Source organism: Melanotaenia boesemani, chromosome 1 (assembly GCF_017639745.1).
Source record: "Melanotaenia boesemani isolate fMelBoe1 chromosome 1, fMelBoe1.pri, whole genome shotgun sequence".
NCBI lineage: Eukaryota > Metazoa > Chordata > Actinopteri > Atheriniformes > Melanotaeniidae > Melanotaenia > Melanotaenia boesemani.
Genome location: NC_055682.1, coordinates 24525360 through 24549783, shown reverse-complemented (window position 1 = coordinate 24549783; position 24424 = coordinate 24525360). Strand labels below are relative to the sequence as shown.

The following is a 24424-nucleotide window of genomic DNA, read 5'->3' as shown; positions in this document are numbered from 1 at the left end:
CACACACACACACGCACACGTGCACACAACTCAACCAGATCATGCTGCACTCTCTGTGATTGCTGTCCCTTTTCCTGTCACCAATATTGATTGCATTGACTGTTGTCCTTAACATTGTGTTGAATTGTGATGTAAAGTCACTGTTTCTGAGACATGATATTGTTTTATCTCTTGACAGGCTAGAAAGAATCTTTTTTTTTTTCCTCTCTCGTTTATCACTCCATCTGTGTGAATGGGGCAAATGAGAACGGGCAGAGGACGAGGGACACAGGGAGAGGTTGCTAGTTTACACAATGTGACCTCGCCAGCTGTTGCTGTATGCTGCTGGGAGATAGGGACAGGGACAGGACACGCAGAGAGGGAGGGGGCCGAGAGCTTGCCGGTGGCGCACAATGTGACTGGTGACAATCCCGTGTTCCGCAGAGAGAAAGGGGAGAGGTAGGCAGCGGGGGGATGAAAATAAACATGCACTAGCAAAGACGTGAGGAGGGAGCTCACACACACCTCTCCTGATTCAGCGGAACAGATTTATTCGTCACCTCTCCCTGCAGCCTTGCAGCGAGCCTGCTGCAAAACACAAGGCAATTCCAAACCCGTCAGCAACCATCCCGCTGTGAGGCTGCGTGGATTAACAGCTCTGCTACAACTCTGACTGCGTGCTTACTGGAGTCCACCGCAGCTGACAGACACAGGGGAGGGGAGTTGGTGGTGGTGGGAGGGAGACGACAGTCTGAAATTCACCACAAAGACAAGCGGCGCGTGAGAACGATGGCAAAACAACGAAGTCACCACTGCACTGAGGATGGGCCGATGGAGAAACGGGACAAATAGAGAACTAAGACAATCTGTTACTGCGTCTCTACCTTAGGACCCCCCTCGCAGGGAGATGTTCTCCATTATGGGATAGATACACAGGTCTGCTTGTTGCTATGGATACCAGCACGCGAAAATTCACAGTGCGGAGATGGTTTTCCATCTACCTGAAGAACAAGGCAGCGCGCAACAAGAACAGCGCTGGATTCTGTCAGCTGGAGGTCAGTTCCTTCTGTCTGGACATTATGAGCTGAACACGAGAAGCATGCACGTGCAACTCAGTGTTTTCTGGAAAGAGGGTTGCATCCTAACGGTGCCATATGTGTTTGTGTGATGACAAATATAATTAACAGCAGTAACCATCTTACATCCAATGTGCGTGTGCCAGTGTAAACAAACTGTGTGCAAGTGAAACTGGGTGTGGAGACATTGTAGGATGGGTCATCAGTCCGGTTCGCGGATTGTCACAACACGGCTCTCCTTATCTGCCAAGAAAAAACATAACCAGGAGGCCAGACCCTGTTTTTCCCTTTCCCTTTTCTTTTTCTTTCTTTCTTTCTTTTTATTTATTTATTTATTTTTGCAGGTGTTTGGTGAGATTGGTTATAGAAAATATGGTTAGACAGAGCAAGCCAGGCAGGTTTCTAGATGAATGGATCTAGGCAGATTGATTCAGTTGACAGCAGAGAAGTTCTATTTATAGCTCAAACACATCAGCAGGGGAGAGAGGAAGCCACTGTCAGGTTTGCAGGACATCTACCTGTCTGTGTAACCTATAAATAAATAAATAAAACACACACACACAAACACTTTCTCTCTCTCTCTCTTGCTCTCTCCGTCTCTTCATATGTTTTGTTGTAATGGAATGCTAATGGATCAAATTGCTGATCTACTTGTTTGATTGTCTCTGGATGGCAAGTGTCTGTCTGCCTGTGTTTGTTTGCAGATATGTTATGTCAGCTGCCAAACAAAACTTCCAAATTCTTCGGTGCTCCCTCAAATGCTCCGCCAAAAGCAAGCACTAACTCAACATAAATTTCTCATAATGCAATACATTTATGACATGCACAGAAAAAAAAGTAGCTCAGATGTAATGTCAATATCATTAATTCTTCAGCTTTAGTGTTTGACTTAGCTAGCTAGATGTGATATGTCTTTGGTATTTTTATTTGTTTTGTTTTGTTTTATTTTTGTAGGTGTAATGTGCCCCCAGCTGGTATCAACAATCCTAGAAAGTAAAGTTATTATACACATCAGTGCACACATCAGTATTGGTGTGTTTGTACATTTAAAAAACTGATGTTCCAGCTAAAAAAAAAAAAAAAAAAAAGCAGGAATACAACATGCATTTAGGTTGTAAACAAACGTAGCTCCAGTGCATTAAAGAGAGTGCAGTTACTGACCTCCAAAAATATGATTTTTCAGTTCAGTGCCCATGATGCATTATCTAACCACGTGTTGGTTTATGGACTGTGGTTTTAAAGCCTTGATTGTTGGATGTGACCAGATTGGGACCAAATCCTGGTGCTGGACAGGATTCTTAAAAGTTGATAAGAAAAAAAAGTGTGTCTTTGAGGACTTAAAGTTACATCTTTGGAACCTCTACCTGGTGGCCATTGCTGGTATTGCATATTAGGCACTTGTACAGTTTTCATCCATTATTTATACAGTCTATGGGGAAATCTAGTGTAGATGTTTATTTTAGCCAAAGTAAGACAAACATAAAATCTAAATAGATTAACTCAGTGTTTCCCAATCCAGGCCCTCAGAACTTACTGCCCTGCATGTCTTAGGTATGTTCCTACTTCAACACCTGATTCAGATTAATAAACTTCCTCATCAAGTTTTTTGCAGCCTGTTAATGAGCCATTCATTTAATTCAGGTGTGTTAAAGTAGGGTTGCTCCTAAGACATGCAGGGCAGTGAGTCCTGAGGACCAGGATTGAGAAACACTGGATCAGCTACATGTAAGTGCATAAATACGGCATCATAAACTCAATAGGTGACAGAGGATAAAACCTTTTAACAGTCTATAACTGTGCTAACAAGAACAATTTGACATTTAGTTAATAACATTTCTTAGTTTGGGTTATACATCAAAACTACTTGTGTCGGAGTAGTAACTGGCATGGTTCAGGTTGAAATGCACATATACACTACACTACCTTCACTCTTGTAAACACCCGTTATACATGTCACATAAAGTTGCGCTCATGAAGTTGCCTATTCTTTAAACATATTTCCAGATCATATATGCCTGCACAAACATATGACCCATAAGCACATTTTGGAGGAGCACAGTGTCTTAGAATGAGTTTCTGGTTTCAGTTGTTAGATTTATTTAATGTTTAATGTGTAAATAATGTTTCCATTTTGAGTTAACTTGGATAACTGAAACTGAGTATGCCTTTGAATCAGCATTACAAAGAAAGTTCTTTTTAGATTATTATCATCTATACTTAACAGAAAAAAATATCATTAACTGTGATGTCTTCATTTAAAAACATAAAGCATGTTATTTTTTTGTGAGCATATCAGTCTTCAGAATCTGCCCATAATTTATGCAAAATTCCTGACAGAAGTAAAACTGCTATGGCATATTTAAAATGACTTTATTTTCCGGGAAGTTTTTTTATATCCTACTTCCATTTCCTACTTCTATTTCCAAAAACAACAAACATTGTATTCTCACTTAAGTAAACATGTAAATAAATAAATTGTCATGTTTATTTAATTTGTATTAAGGTTACATGAACGATATTCCTGAGATGCTGAAGTTTATGGAATATTGTTCATGTAAACTGTCTTCAGCTTTAGTTAATCTTATTGGTTTGTTTATTTTATGTTAATAATGTGCTTGTAATAACGTACGCCTTTCTTTCCTCAGGATGACAGCATACTCAAGGAGATTGATATCAGCCATCATGTTAAAGAGGGCTGTGAGAAGGCTGACCCCTCTCAGTTCCAGCTGCTGAAGGTGCTGGGACAAGGCTCCTATGGAAAGGTACTAACCCAGTAATCACTCCCACTTTCAAGGTTTCTATAACTGGCCTGGGTGGCCCAGAAGACCATCGTCTTAGTTAGCATGTGTGCCGCTTGGAGTGTGCTTCTGTTTTACTACAATTTCTGAACTTCATAGTTTGCCCAAAAGTATGAACAGACTTATGATTGTTGAACATTTCTGAAAAAGCAGAAGATTTAATTTGCTGCCATGATTGCTTTTAATCCTTTGGAAAACATTTAAAGTAGATTTTGGTTGATGTATTTGTGAAAAACTAAAGCCACCTGTTTTTGATGGTTTCCAAGCATGGTTCATTCAGATAAGGAATCAACCTTACACTGCTTTCCGTAAATAGATATGTTTTTGCTTTTTGTTTTTTGTTTTTTTTTTGTTTTGTTTTTGTTTTTTTTGTTTGTTTTTTTCAATGTGTTGTATAACTGGTATAAAGGATGTGTTGTGTAGCAAAGCAGTTAATTAGTAGACAGCATCACTGTGTCACTTGCCATGACACGGTTGTTTGCTCCTAATTTTATAAATTTTAAAAGTTCTTGCTATGCATGAAATTAGTGTTTTCTTTAAGGAGAAAAACTGCATTTTCAATCCTTTACAAGCTTCTTTTATCTATAGAGTTAAATCTCCTGCTTGGTCTTACAGTTGTTGAGCTGTAATGTGAGGATGCCTTATCATCAGAAGTTTTAAAAAGTTGAAAGCTTAAAACTCACTACAGAACTTTTGCAGTTTTCTCAGTGGCATGCTCCCTATTGACAGCTAATTCGGAGTCCATCTTGCATCCTACCTGCACTGTATGTTAATTAACCGTTTGTCAGATCATACAGAGGAATCAAAATACTAATTAAAATGTAAAAATAAGTAAAAGACAGACATGAAGTAAGGCGATAATAAATTAAATTAAAAATAAAGTGATAATAGATGTCACTGTGCCCAGCAGTGCAGAATACATCGTTTTAAGTCCGGAAAGTTACATAATGCTTCTTCAAGGGGCTGCAAAATACTCCTATGAAGATTAATGAGAGATAAATTAATTAAATCAATTTCAACATGAGTCAGAAAGACAACAAAGTTCAAAAAGTTGAAAGGGCCTGAACACTTTCCAAATGTAAAAAATAAACCAGACTTTAAAAAATAATTATAAGGACATAAAAAATTTGGGAAGCGGTTGCTCATTTACATTTGTATGTTGTGTGTGTGTGTGTTTTTTCCGTTTACCAGTCAGTCATCTGCTAATGACAAGCCTTTCATTTCCAATTAGCTGTAGATTAGCTGCCTTGACAACCGCTTCATAGATCACTAAGCTTATTTAAGTGAGTAAAGGCACACCCATTGATCTACTATTGCAGATTAGAGGTCTGCATGGGGCAGACATGTAGCCCTGGCAAAAGCTGGCAGGTGGAGCAGGAAAGTTAGGTCAAGTCACACCGTGGCCTGGATAGCATATTCACTGAGCTTACTATGTTGGCAGCTTTTGACAGAACTTGTTTAAATCAAAGCTGCAGTTGCTCTATGACAGCACGGATGTGGTTCTTACATTAAATATGGCGTTATCTTGCATTTACACCAGCCTGAGAACTTATAAATTAGATGGGAATGCAGCATTAAAAGGAAAAAAGTGTGACCTCAGCAGCTTATTTTCCTGTTTTGTTTTTTTTATTATTATTATTATTATTATTATGTTTAATACGGCTCCCAAAAGTGTCTCAAAAAATCTTTAAATTATAATATTTACACACAGGAATTTCTGTATCTAGCTATTGACCTGATAAACTAATGTTTTAACTGCAAAATAATCTCAGAAAATGTGGTCATTATTTTCAGGTGTTCTTGGTTCGGAAGATAAGAGGAGTGGACAGAGGACAGCTGTACGCCATGAAGGTTTTAAAGAAAGCCACGCTGAAAGGTAATTCAGTAACTCATACTTACAGATGACATACGGTAAAATGCAACACTCAAACATAATTAAAAGCTGACATTTAAAATAAAGAATTTTTGTTGTGCATCATGCTCTTTATAGTATAGGACAAATTGATAAAAAACAAAAAAAAAAACAAAAAAAAAAACATAATAAATAAGATAAAGACTTCATAACAGGTCCAAGTGAGAATTTGTTGAAATCAAAATAACGTTTAGGAATGAAATGAGATGCGTGGTTAGCAGATTTAACAGTGTCCTACATTCAGGGGGATTTGGCGTAAAAACAGGTTAGTTTGTACTTTTGATTCAGATAAAGTGTTTCACTTCAACTGGGATTAATGTAAACTAGCGTGTTCTGTAAAAGCAGGTTGGTATGTCATGCTGATCTGGTGTCTTCGTATGAGCCTTAATCCTCTTAACCTGCACCCCTGGAATTGGAAGAGTTACAATATCACCCTGTCAACGAGACAGATGCTACAATCATGATGTTTTTTCTGCTTTCTGCTGCACTACATACTTGCAACACAATGTTAGATTCTTAACCTTTTAAAACCTGAGGTCCCCTGAGTGAAAGACTTAGAGAACAGATGGTGACACACTGTGCCAAAATGGACATTCTGAGACCTCGTCCTGAAATATCTGCACCAAACCCAGTCTAATTTTGTTCTGCTTTACTTTATCAGATTTGGCCTTTACAGAGATGATGTTTATATTCTGTATGATTTGATTTAAATTTAGAGCTAAAGCTGTAACATTTTAAATGGAAATTCATATTAATTCTTAAGTGTTTATGTTTCATTTTAGGTGAGCCTGAGACTTTCATTTGTGCTTTGTGCCATCTTCCTTTATTCTTCACCAGTAACACATATACTGATATCTTAACAAATCTCACAACTGTTCCCTTTACTATGATTCTTTTCTACTATTCTACAGTCATTTAGCAGACGCTTTTATCCAAAGCGACTTACATTTGAGAATAAGAACAACACAAGCAAGACTCCAAAAATGACTCCAGAAATATTCAAACAGACCTTGTGGTAATATGTAATTTTCAAGCATAGCCCTAAAACATCGGCACAGGGCTCAAAGGATTAATTATATTTTAGGTCTTTATTAAAGACATGACTTAAAGAAAGCTGGAACAGATTTTAATATGTAACTAAAATAGAATGCAATGCTTTGCAAATCATGTAAACCCTAAATTTGATAGTTTATTTACAACATATTAAATATTTTAAAATAGCATTTTTTGCTACAGTGTATGCTGATTTTATAAATTTATGTAAGAAGCTCAACTCAAAAGTTTTAAATGGCCCATTTTATCATGTTCAGCAACACTAAGAAGACCTATTGCTGCAACTCTAAGATTAAACTGCTTTTCCATTCAGGTTATAAGATTTCAGCTATGCAAAAGTCTGGGACCACCTTTGTTGTTTATTTATCTGTTTTTTATGCTGCAAATTTCCTCAGTGGGTGACAGGTCTTCACACTTGTGCAACAGGTGCAGAAACTGATTTTGAATTGTTCTCACTTGTTAATTCATCTTCACTTTTATTTCAGAGAGACTCAGCCTCCTTTTAGATGCTTTTTTTTTTTTTTTTTTAAAGTGCCTGACTGGGAATTAATTTGAAATGTTGGATTCTTAAGTGAAAGATGGGGCTTAAATGATTTGTTTGTCTATGTACTCTTTTTCCTTTTATTTATAACAGACTTAAAATATTTTAGTATTGAAGGCTTTTCATAATAAATGCAGCTGCATTAAAATCGTTGCCTATGTCCTTTTCAGTTCGAGATCGAGTACGATCAAAGATGGAGAGGGACATTTTAGCTGAAGTGAACCACCCATTTATAGTTAAGCTCCACTATGGTAAGTATAAATTATTCACCAAAGGTTTCTAGGTTAGAATATTATATTATATATATTCTCATATATTACATGTTACATTTCACATAAACACACAGAGCTTTTTTTTATTTTAATAAATCTATTTTTTAGATGGACATGAACATGGCCCTTTTGAAGCTGCCTTTTGGCTTTACAGCTATATTTGAATTTAATACCAAAAGCATGCAAATGCCACTTCATGCTACTGGCCTTTACTTGTGTGTGTAATTCACACAAACTTCAACAAAGTGTACTTGTAGATAGAATATAATATCTATTCTGTCTCTTTTATAAAACAGCTTAAAACCCATAATTTAAAACTTGCTTTTGTTTAGCTTTGTTGTTTTTATTTTTTAGTTGTGATTTTAATCTTGAAAGGTTCTACATAAATAAAAAAAAATACTTACTTACTTACTACAAGGCAATTCAAAATAGCCAGTTTCATGGAGCTTCCCTCTAAGTTTACTGGTTTATCATTGTTTTCATTAGCATTTGCAGGTGTGTGTGACGGTTGATTAGATTAGATTAGATTAGATTAGACTTTATTATCTCACAGTGGAGAAATTCACTTGTTACAGCAGCTCTTGTTATAGAATAAAGTACAGAGAGGCAAAATAAGGTGAACATGCATCACAGCAAGAAAGTGCAATAGAAATTATTTACAAGTCTAAGAAAAGCAAAAATATGTACCGTTATAATATAAAGATATATATATATATATATATACATACATATATATACATACATACACACATACATTATATATATATATATATATATATATATATATATATATATATATACATATATATACATATACATACACACACACACACTACATCCATACATAAAATAAAATAAAATATAACAACAACCTCACAGACTATATACATATTTACATGGTGATGGTGGGATATGAAGAATATGATGACATTGATAATGGGGGGTATTGCACAGTAAAATATAAATAAATATTACACAGTAATATGACTATACAGACAAGTTGTACAGTCTGACAGCAGTGGGGATGAAGGACCTGCGGTAGCGCTCCTTCCTACACTGAGGGTGTCTCAGTCTGCTGCTGAAGGAGCTGCTCAGCCCCCCCACAGTCTGGTGCAGTGGGTGAGAGGTGTTGTCCATGATGGATGTGAGCTTGGCCAACATCCTCCTCTCACCCACCTCCTCCACAGAGTCCAGCGGGCAGCCCAGGACAGAGCTGGCCCTCCTGACCAGCTTGTTCAGTCTCTTCCTGTCCCGGTGGGTGCTGCTCGCTCCCCAGCAGACAACGGCGTAGAGGACAGCAGAGGCTACCACAGAGTCATAAAATGTCCTTAGCAGAGGCCTGCATACTCCAAAGGACCTCAGTCTCCTCAGGAGGTGGAGGCGACTCTGGCCCTTCTTGTACAGGGCGTCTGTGTGGTGTGACCAGTCCAGTTTATTGTTGAGGTGAACACCCAGGTACTTGAAACTGTCCACCCGGTCAATCTCCTTCCCCTGGATGTTCACCGGTGTGTGGGGTAGTGTCCTTCTCCGGAAGTCAATCACCATCTCCATGGTCTTACTGGTGTTTAAGCACAGGTGGTTGCGCTCACACCAGTCCACAAAGTCCCTGATGACTGACCGGTACTCCAGCTCGTTCCCCTCAGACACACAGCCCACAATGGCTGAGTCGTCAGAGAACTTCTGGAGATGACAGCTGCTGGTGTTGTAGGTGAAGTCCGAGGTGTAGAGGGTGAAGAGGAACGGTGAGAGCACTGTTCCCTGAGGGGCCCCCGTGCTGCAGACTACCACCTCAGACACACAGTTCTGCAGACGCACGTACTGTGGCCGGTTGGTGAGGTAGTCGATGGTCCACGCGGCTAGCTTTCCATCCACACCAGCTCCTTCCAGCTTCCCCCGCAGCAGCACCGGCTGGATGGTGTTAAACGCACTGGAGAAGTCAAAAAACATGACTCTCATGACGCTCCCAGCGGTCTCCAGGTGAGCCAGCGCCCTGTGCAGTAGGTAGATGACAGCATCATCCACCCCGATGTTTGGCCTGTAGGCAAACTGCAGCGGGTCCATCGCGGTGCACACCACGGAGCGGAGGTGACCGAGGATGAGCCTCTCCATGGTCTTCATCAGGTGGGAGGTCAAGGCGACGGGTCTGTAATGGTTCGGTTCCTTCGCGTGTGATATCTTAGGAACCGGAACCACACAGGAGGTCTTCCACAGGACAGGGACCTTCTCCAGGCTGAGGCTCAGGTTAAAGATGTACCTGAGCACCTCACAGAGCTGGTCTGCACAGGTCCTGAGCAGCCTGGGGCTGATGCCGTCGGGTCCTGCAGCTTTCCTGTTCTTCAGCCGCCTCAGTTCTCTCCTCACCTGGGCCGATGTAAAGGAGAGGGGGGAGGTGGAGGGCAGTGGGGGGCTGGTGGTCGAGTCCATTGGTGTGGAGTGGAGATGGGGGGTAGGTGAAAGTGGAGGTGAAGATGAAGGTGGTCGGGGGAAGGTGATGGTAGACGCTGGACTGGGGATGTGTGAAGAGGGGGGAGGGGGGGCAGGGAGAGTGGGGTTTGAATCAAATCTGTTAAAAAACAGATTTAAATCATTGGCCCAGCGCTGGTCTCCATCAGCTGTCCCTCTGGCACCACTCTGTCCAAATCCAGAGATCTCCTTCAGCCCTCTCCACACGTCCCGTGTGTTCTTCTGCTCCAGCTGCTCCTCCAGCTTCTTCCTGTAGCTGTCCTTGGCCCGCCTGATCTTGTACTGGAGTTCATGCTGAACTCTCCTCTGCTCCTCTCTGTCCCCTGAAATGAAAGCCCTCTTTTTCTGGTTCAGCAGGACTTTAAGCTCAGGGGTCACCCAGGGTTTGTTGTTGGAGAAACACCGCACCCTCCGGGTTGGCACAGTGTTCTCCACACAGAAGCTGATGTAGTCCGTGATGCAGTGGGTCAGGCCATCAATGTCCTCTCCATGAGAGCTGCAGAGTGTCTCCCAGTCTGTGGATTGGAAACAGTCTCTCAGTCTCTCATTGGCCTCATCGGTCCACACTTTCACAGACTTCTTCTGTGCCAGCTGTCTTCTCACCCTGGGTGTGTATTCAGGGAGCAGATGTACGAGGTTGTGATCAGAGCGTCCAAGCGGGGGGAGGGGGGCGGAGGTGTATGCGTCCTTCACATTAGCATACAGTAGGTCCAGCGTCTTGTTCTCCCTGGTGTGGCACTTCACGTACTGGACGAAAGTAGGGAGAGTGGCAGAGAGCGAGGTGTGATTGAAATCCCCGCTGATCAGCAGGAGGGACTGCGGGTGGCGAGTCTGCATCCGAGTCACTGCGCTGTGGAGCAGCTCACAAGCAGCTGCTGCATCAGCCGAGGGAGGGATGTACACATTAAACAGTATAACGTGTGAAAACTCCCTCGGGAGGTAATACGGCCGCATGCCCACAGCGAGTAACTCAATGTCCCTGGTGCAGAGCTGTTCCTTTACACAGACGTGCGCCGGGTTGCACCATCTCTCGTTGACATACACCGCGAGTCCCCCGCCTTTCCTCTTACCACTCTCCGCCGCACTCCTGTCCGCGCGCGAAAGTTTAAATCCATCCAGGGAAACCACAGAGTCCGGAATAAGTCCATTCAGCCACGTCTCCGTTAGACACATGAGGCTACATTCCCTGAACTCCCGCTGTAGCCGGGTCAGCGCCGTGAGCTCCTCGGTCTTGTTAGAGAGGGAACGAACGTTTCCCATAATCACGGAGGGTAAATATGGCCTGTACCTCCGTTTCCTCTCCTGGAGCTTTCTTCCTGCTCTGCAGCCTCTTCTTTTTCTCCGTATCTCCGCGGGAATCTCCGGCTTCTCCGCGTAGAGAAGAGCAGTGCCGCTCAGAGCTAACAGCTGGTCCCTGGTGTAAACAATGGAGCCGTGGCTGAAACCAAAGGTGTCCCCCGCCGAAGTTTGGAAAAGTGCCAAAAGAAGCAGAAATCCAAATAGAAAAACAATAAAAGTAGGTTTCCCATGTGCAGAATTGCACCTGGTACTGACTACTGTAAAGGAAAAAAGAAAACCACGTCTAAGAACCATATAAAACACTAAAAAAAGGAATAGAGGAGGCAGAGCCGCCGTAGCACGCAGCTGCTCGCACAGCGCCATGTTTCACATTTGTGCAGTGTGTTTATAATCCCTTCACTTCTTTTTGACTTTGCCAGAGTATATTATTAGAAATTTTCATAGTTGGCATCTTTTTTCTTACTTTTATCATTTTAATTCAGTGTTTTTATTTACTTTTAATTAGTTCATAGCTCCACAATGTCACAATGACTGATTTCCAAGGACAGTACATGAGCAGCGTTATCAATCTGACTAAAACAATGCACACATGTTAGCGTATGCGCATACACAGGAATCCAACTCAAATTTACTACATGTGCAAACTCTACTTAATATACAACTAATAGCAGAAGGAAAGAAGTTGTTTCAGCTATATAAATGCTCAAACAGAAAAGTTATTGTCCATTCGCCACATTTTGCTTTTTGCTGCACAAGATGGTGACTACAATGGACAATTCTTCACAGCTTCTACACAACATAGTAATGAAACAATGGCGAGACCAAACAAGTCAGAGGCTTCTTTAGATTCGCTGTAACAAAACATTATAGAAGGCCCCTCACGCCATAACAAGAGCAATGCATAGCAAGAACTTAAATGAGAAATATTTTCTATTTTCTAAATATATCTTGTCACTGTACCCACCTACAGAGAGACATGCTCACTGTACAGCAGTTTTTTCAAGAAGACATTCTCAGAATAAAACACATTACAATTAAGTCTTAAACAGCATAAAAATGTGTTTTCTTACTGCTATGTCTGTCTATGTATGTGCATGTGTGTGTGTGTTTGTAGCCTTCCAGACAGAAGGGAAGCTCTATCTGATCCTGGATTTTCTCAGAGGAGGAGACCTTTTCACCCGTCTGTCCAAGGAGGTAGGTTTGCTGGTGACAGACTCTGTCTCTTTCTAATGACAACAAAAACAAAAACACACACACACACAAGCTTCAAAGCTCTAAGCATTCTGTCCTTACAGAAGCTATTTTGTGTAATGTAATGAAGCATTTCCATCCTGTAATCAGACTATTTTCTATAAAGATAAAATCAGAAACAAACTAAGTGACAAATTAAGTTTAAAAATGAAATAAGAATCAGACATTGGTCTTCTGTACCGTCTTCAAAAGGGAAAGAGTCAATTTTGGCATAATCAGGAAAACTTTCATCTCTTAGTTTGTAGTAGAAGTTCAGTAAACAGTTATGTATTCATTCTTCTGAGGGTTTTCGCAATAGGTCCAATTTAGTTAAGTTGTATTGCTTTCTAACTTAAAAACGTCCATTATAGACCATTAATGTATCTACATGTCTGTATTTGTTAAGGTCATGTTTACTGAGGAGGATGTGAAGTTTTACCTTGCAGAGCTGGCTCTTGCCTTGGACCATCTACACAGTCTGGGGATCATCTACAGGGATCTCAAACCTGAAAAGTATTGCTTCATAAAGCCTCCTTTTTTTGGAAAGTTTTAGAAAGTTACAATAATTTTTATTTGATGTTTTGGTTAATATTTCTAATTTTCCTCTATCAGTATTCTTCTGGATGAAGAAGGACACATTAAAATTACTGGTAAGTGAGTAGATGCAGACATTGCACATCTACACATCTTTCTGCTTATATTTCTCTCACTTTGTACCTCATCTCTTTCTATTGCTCAGACTTTGGACTGAGTAAGGAAGCAATTGATCATGATAAAAGAGCATATTCCTTCTGTGGAACGATCGAATACATGGCTCCTGAGGTCGTAAACAGGAGAGGGCATACACAAAGTGCTGATTGGTGGTCATTTGGGGTACTTATGGTAAGAACTGTTAAATCATTAAAAAAAACTTTTACATTGTCTTTACAGCTTTGCATCCAACCTTGTCACTTTGTTAGTTGTTTTGCATAATAATGAATTTGATATCTTCTACAAGGTACATACAAGGCTCTAATTCACAGTGTCAGTGTTCTGGTGTCCTCATTTGACTTTCCTCTGGCAGTAAAGCTGCTTAATTACCTTCTCTGACAGATTAAGTAGCTTCACTTTCCGAAATCATGCAGCTGCTAAACTCAGCTTGTTTTGTTAGCTTGTTGGCTTATTTTACTAATGCGGAGAAGGAGGTCATCCTTCATTGACATCTGGCAGTTACACCATGGATAGATGTCACCATCGTCTACCCATGGCTAGTATTTGGAACATAAAAATGTAAAAAAAAAAACATTAGATAACTGTGGACTTGATATTCTTGCTGGATTATACAAATTTGGAAAAAAGGAGCTCTATCATGTTGGCCGTGAGTGTGTGTAAGTGAATCAAGTAAATCAAGACATACTGAAAAGCTCTACCAGAGACAAGCCAAGTCAGACGACTAAGCTGCTCTAACACCTTCATAACTGGCACTGCCTGCTTTGTTAGATAACCATGCTCCTTCCTTTGAATCTAGTTTGTTTTAAAAATAAAAACATATACTGTATCTTAATGTTACTGTGTCTGGTCAAATGTGTCTGACTTCATACAATAGTGGGTAAAAAAAGGCACAACCTTTAATGTTTGTTGCTAATTGCTTATATATAGCAGAGATCAAATTAATCAACTTTAACAATTTTCCTTCACTGTACCTTTTATCCATCAGCTGATTTTCTGATGCTTGTTTTGCTCTTTTTTCCAGTTTGAAATGTTGACAGGATCTTTACCCTTCCAAGGAAAGGATCGTAAGGAAACAATGGCACTAATTCTAAAGTAAGACCAGTTTTACCTTTATACTCTTATCTTAAATACTTATCTTTAACTTCTAGTGGCTTGGGTATTATTATTATTATTATTACTATTATTATTATTATTATTATTATTATTATTATTAATAGTAGTAGTAGTAGTAGCAGTAGTAGTAATATTTATTTTTATTTATTTTGTTTAATCATACAATTTTCCTGATGTTCAATTACTATTTTGCATTTCTCTTATGTGTTGTTGTTATGCAACAGTTTATGATCAGCCTTCTCATTCCCTCTTCTTTATCTGCAATTTAATATCTATATTCTTTTAATTTCTATATGTTAAAAAGCACTATATAAATCTAATCCCTTCTTCTTCTTCTTCTTCTTCTTATTATTATTATTATTATTATTATTATTATTATTATTATTATTATTATTATTATTTCTTATATGTTAAACTACAATTAATTTCTCAGGAACTGTCCTAGATAACCTTCTGTCACCAGTCTGCTTGTGAATAACATTTTTTCTGGATGTTGTCTGTACAGAGCGAAGCTGGGAATGCCACAGTTCCTGAGTCCTGAAGTGCAGAGCTTACTAAGAGCTCTCTTCAAAAGAAATCCTGCTAACCGACTAGGTGTGCTACATAACATACATACACTATTTACACTCTCAAAATTTGCACTCATTTAGAAAGCCAGACACCTAAAGAATCAGTCCTGTGGACTTAAAAGAAGGGGAAATGTCAAAGCTGGCTATCAGGAAGTAATTAAACAATATCCTATGCACTTGGGAGTAAAATATAAGCAGGGGATGTTTGTTTGGTTGTAGTTTTAGGTTATCAAATCTTATGTCACTTTATCTACACATTAGACCATTAAGAAGTTTTTAGCACGTTTGCATTTCCTGAAGACCTCATTGTTTGCATCATTCTGCTTACCTGTATGACTGACAGGTGCAGGACCAGAAGGAGTAGAAGAAATAAAAAGACATCGTTTCTTCGCATCAATAGATTGGAATGTAAGTAAATTAAGATTATTCTGCATTAGTGAAGTTTAGATAACTTGAATCATATACAGGATTTATACACTATCAGATTGATAAAGTCTTAATCTAAGTCCAAATAAAACCAGAAGAAAAGTCTGAAGATCATGTTGATGAGCCAAAGGGCTGTTATAAAAATATTTTGTGGAGAGATGATTCAGAAATAGAACTTTTCAGTTTAGACGAGAACCTCAGTTTTCATTCAACTTCTTTGTTCCAACTCATAACCTCATCCATACTGTGAACCCTGTGCAAGTGGTGGAATTTGCATAATTTGGCCCTGATTTGCTGCCTTTGCATTGATGGATGTTGTAGAAAAATTACCAAGAGTCTGGAATGAGTAAAAGTATAAAAAAGTTTATTACAGGAGAATTATTGAATACAGAATTACTTGCAAGTAATGAGAGTGGTCGTCTCGACTCGCGTAAAGTCGAGAGAGAGACTCTTGGGAGGCAAGAGGGAAAACAATAGTTATACATTTCTGTAGAAAGAATCCTCCTTCCTGAAGACCTTGGGTGGACACACAACTCCAAGAGCTGGCGTCAAAATAACCTCACATAGTTGTGTCTCCACTAGAACCAGTCTGACTAAGGGTCTAGGGCAGGACCAGATAAAGCTCATCTTACCCTCCTATTGAACTTTTAACAGAGCATGTATATGAAGAGAATAAACCCCAGAATGATGAGTAAAAATGTACAATGTAAAAAGTGTAATATAGTAACAATCAGTGTAAATACAATTTATAAATTAATATAGTAAAGAAAGTAATTATAGGTGTGATTATAATATTATATAGAGAGCATAACAAGTAAAATTTCTTCCAGATGGAATCTTGAACTAGATTTTTATTTGCCATTTTAAAAGTAAAATATCAGTAAATAAATATATTTGTCTTATCTTTTATTTGAGTTATATTTAGAAACTTTAAGAATTTGTAAAACTGAAATGGTTAAATTTTTGTCTGCATTTGAGAACAGTGACTCTAATTTCCAGCAGAATACACTAATCTTTCCCCTCACTATTGCCTCTTGCTGTATTTTTCACCACATTACAGCTTGTTCACTTCCCACCAGACACCAGATTTTCCCATTTGCTCAATATTTGCTTAATATGGCGAGCTATCAACAAGAGGCTTATGCTTTCCTCCGTGCATTTCTGATTAAATCCCTGTACTGTTATCAGACAAAGGGCTGTCACCAGTCTATTAATCTTTCTTGATTTTCTTGATTTTTTTATTTTTATTCTATTTACTTTAAACTTGCAAAAAGTCAGATTTAGAGGGTGTATGACTGGTTTACTGGTGACGCTTAACACAAATATTGGAAAATCTTTTTCAATGTCCTTGACCACTGGCAGTTACCTAATGTGTTTCACCTCTAGCTGTTTACAGCAGGTGGCAGAAGGGTTGATGCTGCAATTGTGACACCTGCAGACCATATTCAGTAATACTTCTAAATGAAAATAGTGTGTGTGCTGTAATATTAAATGACGTCCATATACAGCAGCTTTTAACCGGCATTAAAACACCTTGATTAAAAAAATTATTCTTTCAGTTTGTCTCCTTTTCAATGCATTTACATTTCAATGTCAAGCAATAGCACCGTGGAGTCGGCACATGTTAGTTGTATGGGTTTAGTTTCTGTTGATAGGCCACCACCTTTTTTGTGACATAGATTGTGTGGCATGTTTTTTTCTGTGATACTAAAGACAATAGCTTCATGTCAAAGTTAATATTGACTCAATTCATACAGCTGTAATAATGACTTTTAAATGGCATTGTCCTGTAAACATGCGCCAGCTTTACAGTTTGTGTGTTATTCTGCAGTGAAACTGGTTGTTGCTGCTGTAACAAGACTGTTGTTGTCATCTGTAGAAGTTGTATAGGAGGGAAATGAGACCTCCATTCAAACCAACTGTGGGAAGACCTGAAGACACTTTCCATTTTGACCCCGAGTTCACATCCAGAACACCAACAGGTAACTTAAACACAAACATAAAATAAAGTGCATGTGCATAAACAGGCAACAGAAGAAGATTCCTTTATTCCTTTCTGACCCGACAGCTGGTTGCTGTAGCAGATTTCAGATTTATTCTTATACATTTAGATTTAGTAACAAATGAGGAAGTATTAGAGACACTTTGTTTTTAATTACTGCACTTCTCAGATATGTATTGGTATAAACTTGTATTTTTCTTTATCCAGATTCTCCAGGCATTCCTCCCAGTGCAAATACACACCAGCTGTTTCGTGGTTTTAGCTTTGTAGCTACTAACCAAAATCAGGAAGCTCCTGTTGCTCCGGTCCCGGTGCCAGCTTCACGTCAAGAGGTGAACATCAACCCTATAGCACAGGTACGTACTTAGTCAGGAAAAGACAAAACAAAAAGGAATGTACAAGCCCCACAACCAATTAAGTCAAACACTTGCTAAAATCACTGTTATATAAGGCAGTTGAGTTATTTAACATGGCCAACGAAACCCTCATAAATCACTGCCAGCTTCTTTTATGCTACAGAGCTGCTGAACTCATTCACTCATGTATATGATCTATGGGTATGTCTATTAGTTTGATTATGTGTGCTTTTCAATAGCATATCCGTGGCGATGTGGCCTTCAAAGATGTTTACGAACTGAAGGAAGAGGTGGAACAAACGGGAGCTTCTGTCCAAAGAAGATGTTTGCATAGAATTACAGCTGTGGAATATTCAGTGAAGGTAGAAGAATTTATTTAGAAAAAACTGTTTTTCCTAAAGAAGATTTGGGACAGTACAGAACATTTAGTTGTAGCAAAATAGTTGAAATATGTTCCAGATATGTTAATGTGCTGCAACGAAACAACATATTCTCTGGGTTTGCTCATTTTTCAGATTATTGACAGAACTAGAAAAGATCCAGCAGAAGAGATTGAGATTCTTTTAAGATATGGACAGCATCAGAATATCATTACCCTGAGAGATGTAAGTATAAGAGACAGGCTGCCACACTCTACCCAATGAAGTGATAAGTGGAACTGCAGATTTTTCTCCTCATTATCAGGAGGTAGGAGATTATGGCAGATATTACATATAATTTTCTCTTTTTTTTTGCGCGTGTTCTCATCCAACTGTAGGTATTTGATGATGGCCAGTCTGTGTACTTAGTTCAGGATGTCCTGAGAGGAGGTGAGCTGCTGGACAAAGTTCTGACGCTACCAAATTTCACAGAGAGAGATGCATCTGATATAATCTGCACACTGACTAAAACAGTGGAATATTTACACTCTCAAGGGGTAAGACAGATATAAATAAACTAGATTTATTTTTTTACATTCACATATCCAGACATGGTGCATCAAGTCTATAGTATGGATTATTATTATTTTTTTGTTTGTTTGTTTGTTTTCAGGTTGTACATCGAGACCTGAAGCCCAGTAATATTCGTTATGCAGATGACAATTTTCTCCCAGAATCCATTAGAATATGTGATTTTGGTTTTGCCAAACAGCTCAGGGCTGAAAATGGCCTGTTGATGACACCTTGTTACACGGCTACATTCATGGCTCCTGAGGTAAAACAGTAATCAGAGCTATAACATGAAACCTCTAATATCTTAAATGAAACATCCAACAATAACTTCTAAGTGTGTGTTTGTTTTATGTGTGTGCAGGTTCTAAGGAAACAGGGTTATGATGCAGCCTGTGACATCTGGAGCCTGGGAGTCCTGCTCTACACAATGATAGCTGGGTCAGTTCCAATTCTAAAAGCAATAAAAAGTAGAAACATTAACATCTAGTTACAGTACAATCAGTATGTAAACTATATTATGTCAACATTTTTTGCAAACAACCAACTAACAGCTGCTTCTGTCTTCTAAATAAACTTTAACTCTGGTTGAAGACAATTTTTTCAAGTTTTCAACCTATCAACAAAAGTTCACTGCTTTATTTTCTCTGAATCTCCAGATTCATATATCAAATTTCTAAATGTTGTTCACTACATTCTTTTCTCACTTATTCACCACACAATACCTGTAAAATTGTGTTCTTGTTGTTCAGTTTCAGTCCATTTGCAAGCAGTCCCAACGACACAGCAGAGGAGATTCTGGCTCAAATTGGCAGTGGGAAAGTCATCATCACAGGAGGGAACTTTGACTTGGTGTCAGATGCTGCCAAGGTTACATCTTTAATGTTTTTATTCTTCATATGCATTCAATGGTTTTCCTGCAGACAGCATGAAACTGGTGCTGTTTAATTATACTAATATCCTCTGTGCATGTCTGTTTGTGTTTAACAGGACATTGTGACAAAGATGCTTCATGTAGACCCTCACCAGCGTCTGACTGCCCCACAGGTGCTATTACATAATGATAATAATTTGTTTTGAATTGCAATCTTATAACACACACTCGGATAAATAAAAAGATTGAAATGGAAGTATATTTACATACAAACATTCATGTAAACATACATATAAGCATTAGGTAATGTCCGTACACAATATGGCATCAAGTCAAGGTTTAAAGCAAATGAGCTTGTGGGGAACATGAGAAAAAGTAAAGAAAATACATGAAACTGCAATCTTGTACAACAGATTTTTAGCCATTTCAAACAAAACAAAACACAGACGTAATAAAGTGTTTTAGAGCCAAAAAGAGTCCTGATGCCAGATCATGGAAACCAGTGAGAGAGGGCACTGTTGACTGGTTTTGTATGCAGTGTAACTCAAGCTGCAGAGAACTGAGTAATGCAGATAAAATGTTAGTTACACAGCTCTAAATGAGAAAAAAGCAAACAAACTATTAACCAATTACCATCATATTATATTTAGTACAGATGGTACTTTTGTTCCTATGTACAAAAGTCATACAGAGTAGGGGAAGTAAAGGGAAGACACACACACTGTACGTCATACCATTTCCCTTTTCCCACGTGTACTTTTGACTTCAGTTCTATAAGAGAACTATACACTTTTACATGGAGTTATTTCTACTGTATTATTTGTAATATACTCATTGCCAATTTAGTTCTAGATGTTGGAAAAAGGTATTTGGATTAATATAGGCTTCAATGCAATGTTCTTCAGGTTCTCCGACACCCCTGGATTGTAGAGAGAGACCAGCTCTTTGACAAAACTCTTACCAGACAGGATCCAGTCATCGTCAAGGTCAGTCCTACTGTGCATGCATGGGTGTGTATATCAGTGTGTTTGTGTGTGTGTGTGTGTTTATACCTACCCACCTAGGGCTGTCAGTGTAATAGGGCAACATTGTTCAAACAGCAGTTGGAAGGTGGGAAATCTCTGGAAGTCAGTAACCTGTTCTAATTAAAAATTGACTGAAATCTTAGATTACAAGCTATGTAAACACAGGCTTTAGATCATTAGAAGTAGTTTTACTCATTATCCAGCAGTGGGCGATCTAATATGAACCTAACCTAATACATACTATGATAACTTATCAATCAAATAAGCTAATGTTATGATTGCTACATTTCTACAAAAATGAAGGAAACTACCATGTCCATACCCGTGCTATGAGCACAATCATGACATATTATAATCTAAGGTACATTTTAATGCATTTTGCATTTTACACCTTAAATAGTTTAATAATGACCAAAGAAAAGATCATCATTATAAGCAGCTGCCATTCATTATAAATGAGAAACGAAAAGTCAACATCATCTCACTGCTTGCTATTCAGCCAGCATTCAAAAGCAACATAATTAACATTATTATATATTGTATTATTGTTGAGCAGATAGAAATTTGCTGCCTAAATGTTGTACAAGGGATATTCCACAAAGCTTTGTTGGGGTTAAATGACATGTATCATTTGAGAAAATAACCAGTTGCTTATATTTAAATATTGGATGTAATTTGTGACTCTGATTTCAACACCCTAAATAAATCTGTTATCTTTCTCAGAGAGGAGTTTATGTCACCTTCAGCTAACTGTACAAAACATTAATGCTTCTCTGAGTCCATTAAGTGACGCTGTCTGCCATGTATGCAGTTGTAACCCAGATTCTACTAATGTAGTGGTCTTTTTGATCCACTAGGGGGCTCTGACTGCCACCTACTCTGCACTGAGGCGCTGTGCTCCGGCTCCAGTCCTGGAACCTGTGCAGTCCTCCAGCCTGGCTCAGCGGAGAGGGATGAAGAAACTGGGGAGTCCGAAAGTCACTTCAGATCCTAAAGAAAAGGAAACCCAAAATAAATCTTAAGTCTTAATTAAAGACCCACATAATCAAAGGAGATTGCTCTTCTTTAGAAAAGCACAAACCATGCCTGATTAACTTAACCAGTGAAGTGTCCCACTGGCACTGGCATCAGGATTGGCTTTCATTCACTCCACTCATAGCATAAATCTGAAATCTATTAAATGTTAAACTGTGATATAACATTCAAAATGTGCATCTTCACAGAGATTTTGACACTAAACACAATGATCACAGTAAAGTGGCTCAAACAAAGAGGGTTTAATTTGAACATGCAGATGCCTTGTTAGGTATTTTATGTCTTATTTACTTGTCCTGCAGCCATTTCATCTGCAAGCTGAAAGTTACCGTCACTTCAAATTTGTTACAAACATTTATATATGATAGATTCCTGCTTTGAAGTAATTTATTATTATTTTTATTTTTTTTTTTTTTTTTGGGGGGGGGGGCATATTTCTGGGAAAACTGTTGTGCAATATACCATTTGCAATATACACAGACATACTGTTGCCTGCCTTGAAGTGTACAGTACGGCATGTAGAGTAAAATGTTTTGAGTGCCACACTTTACTTTCAAAACACATATATGTGCCACTCATAACACTGAGACACACACACAGACATACAGTATATAGTGTTTGGATAATGCATTCTCTGATAGATGATGGAATTTTCTCTATAATCAGTCTGAGAATTGTTCTGAGTTAAGCTGTTTTAAATATATATATATATATATATATGTATTACTCATCCTTCAACAATGCTATTTACTCATGTTAATGATGTGCTGCATAATTTTACTGTAGGCATTTTCATCTCCTATGAATACAGTATTTGACTCTTTAAGATATTTTAATGTTACATGTATCACTGCTGCACGTCCCAGGTCAAATTTACCAGTTAGCTGCAGTTGTTTAGTAGTTAAGGATTTTAAAAACATTGTCTTTCATTATACTACATATGTTAAACTCTTGGCAAAAGTCAGTCTATACATTACATTATTAAAACAGTACATTAGTCAGTGCAGCCTTTAGGAAGGCTACCAGTAGGCATGTTTGTTAGTAGTGTCTGAAAGCCAAAATATTTGATAACCACTGTGTCAAAGGTTTGTATATACTGTCTATTGCTGCTGCCCTGATTCTAACTAATGAGATGTACAATTGCTGATACGAGGTAAAATAGAACAGGCATAATGAAAATGCAGATATAAGTAGCACTTATGCTGTGTCTTACACTTATAGTGTTGTACAGTTTACTAGTCATGTAGATTATGATGCTCTATAACTCATACACACTTACTAGACAGAGGTAAAACAAAGCATAGTGAGCTGTAACCAACTAAAGAACTGTAGCATAGGTGCAGTAATTGTATATATATTATGTTTGCTCATGCACAGACTATATGTGCTGAGTTGCATTGCACAACTGTAGCAAGTGTAGCTGGGACTGATGCAATGTTTAGGTATTCAGATAAGCCTTTAGAACTTGTGTGCTACACTGCAAGCTGGAGGTAAAGCTGTATATAATGTTTGCTAATTTTAACTGTACATACTGCCACACATACCCAATTCTAAAGTTAGTTTCTGTAGATATGCAGAGTTGTACACCTGCTGCCAGGAGGACTGTACATATTGTCTTTGAAAATATATTGAAACTGTACATATTAAGATGGGTTGTGCATATATTGCTCAGATTGCACATACTGTCTACAGCAAGCCAATCGTTGAGATAACTGGCTAAAATGCCAAAATTTTACAAATAAAGAAAATGAATTGAAATGGCTGTATTAAAGTAGTGACGTGTGAGTGAATTTTAAACATTTACTGACATTTCTACACAAAGGTTTTTCATAGAAATTTAACTACTTGGATATTAATAGGCATCTCAAATTGGGATAAATGAAAAATGGCAGGTGTTACTAGTAAACAGCTGCTTGGTTCCTTTTTATTGCCTCTGTAAGTCATGAAATTGTGTCATTGAGTCTGCACAATACTGTTTTCATTATCCTCAAATATTACTAACATATTTCACCCTTGAGGTCAATCTGACCCCAGGGATATTTGCCTCCAGAAAATGATTTACAAATAACTGTTGACCAAGTTTTTGTGTCAGGCACATTCTTTATTTGCTGAATACACAAATAACCTCTTGATAATGAAACCTTGACCTGTCCTCTAGTGCCACCATCAGGCCAACATTTTAAAATTAGAAGTTTACCTTGAAAAGTCTTTATTCAAATTTTCTCAGCTTTACTGACAATATTAATTACTGCAAAAGTATGAACCCTATCGATTTTGGTAAAGATATGACCTTTCCTGCAGCGCCATCACCAGGTCAAACTTGATGTTTTCAACATGGCTGACTGCTTATCTGGTGGGACCTGCAACCATTTGATGATTTGATGAATTTTAGAAGCACTAAGTCTGCTGTTAAAGTGGGGAAAGGGACCATATCATCTTTCCATTTTTGAAAGGAATCCTGTCTGCTGGTGGCTGAGTGACAACAGAAGGGTCAACACTGATTCTCATCAGATGAGAATGACTCAAAATCAGGATCCTCCTCAACACACACATTCTTCTCTCTGTCAATTTCAGTCAAAGAGCTGTTCCAAAACATCATTTACAGTAAACCTTTTCCCAGAGGACATTTTTCAGAGATAGAGAGAGACAAAGTTCAGACTGCCGTATGTACAGTGCAAATTGAGGAGTGATTTAGAGAAGAGGGCTGCCATGAAAACTTTTATATGTTTGCTCCTCCCTTATTTTGCATGAACTACCAATG

The 24424-nt window shown here is 38.4% G+C and overlaps 1 protein-coding gene across 1 annotated transcript; it reads left to right on the top strand.

Annotated features, from left to right (window-relative positions):
• The first annotated feature begins 438 nt into the window (after nt 1–438).
• LOC121637214 (ribosomal protein S6 kinase alpha-2-like) lies at nt 439–23420 on the top strand. Its single transcript, XM_041981225.1, has 22 exons — nt 439–1034; nt 3701–3817; nt 5648–5729; nt 7530–7610; nt 12508–12587; nt 13030–13136; nt 13236–13273; nt 13363–13505; nt 14356–14426; nt 14953–15041; nt 15360–15424; nt 17322–17424; nt 17652–17800; nt 18040–18162; nt 18316–18405; nt 18558–18716; nt 18833–18994; nt 19094–19170; nt 19482–19599; nt 19720–19776; nt 20509–20589; nt 21486–23420. The coding sequence occupies exons 1-22, from the start codon at nt 930–932 to the stop codon at nt 21648–21650; spliced, it is 2262 nt and encodes a 753-aa protein (XP_041837159.1). The 5' UTR covers nt 439–929; the 3' UTR covers nt 21651–23420.
• The last annotated feature ends 1004 nt before the right edge of the window (nt 23421–24424 follow it).

What these genes read in the sequence shown, in the direction of transcription:
- LOC121637214 (XM_041981225.1), top strand. Translation starts at nt 930, where the DNA reads ATGGATACCAGCACGCGAAAATTCACAGTGCGGAGATGGTTTTCCATC. An exon ending in TCACCCGTCTGTCCAAGGAG is followed by an intron (nt 12,588 to 13,029) that starts GTAGGTTTGCTG and finishes GTATTTGTTAAG; the next exon opens with GTCATGTTTACTGAGGAGGA. An exon ending in CTCTACACAATGATAGCTGG is followed by an intron (nt 19,171 to 19,481) that starts GTCAGTTCCAAT and finishes CTTGTTGTTCAG; the next exon opens with TTTCAGTCCATTTGCAAGCA.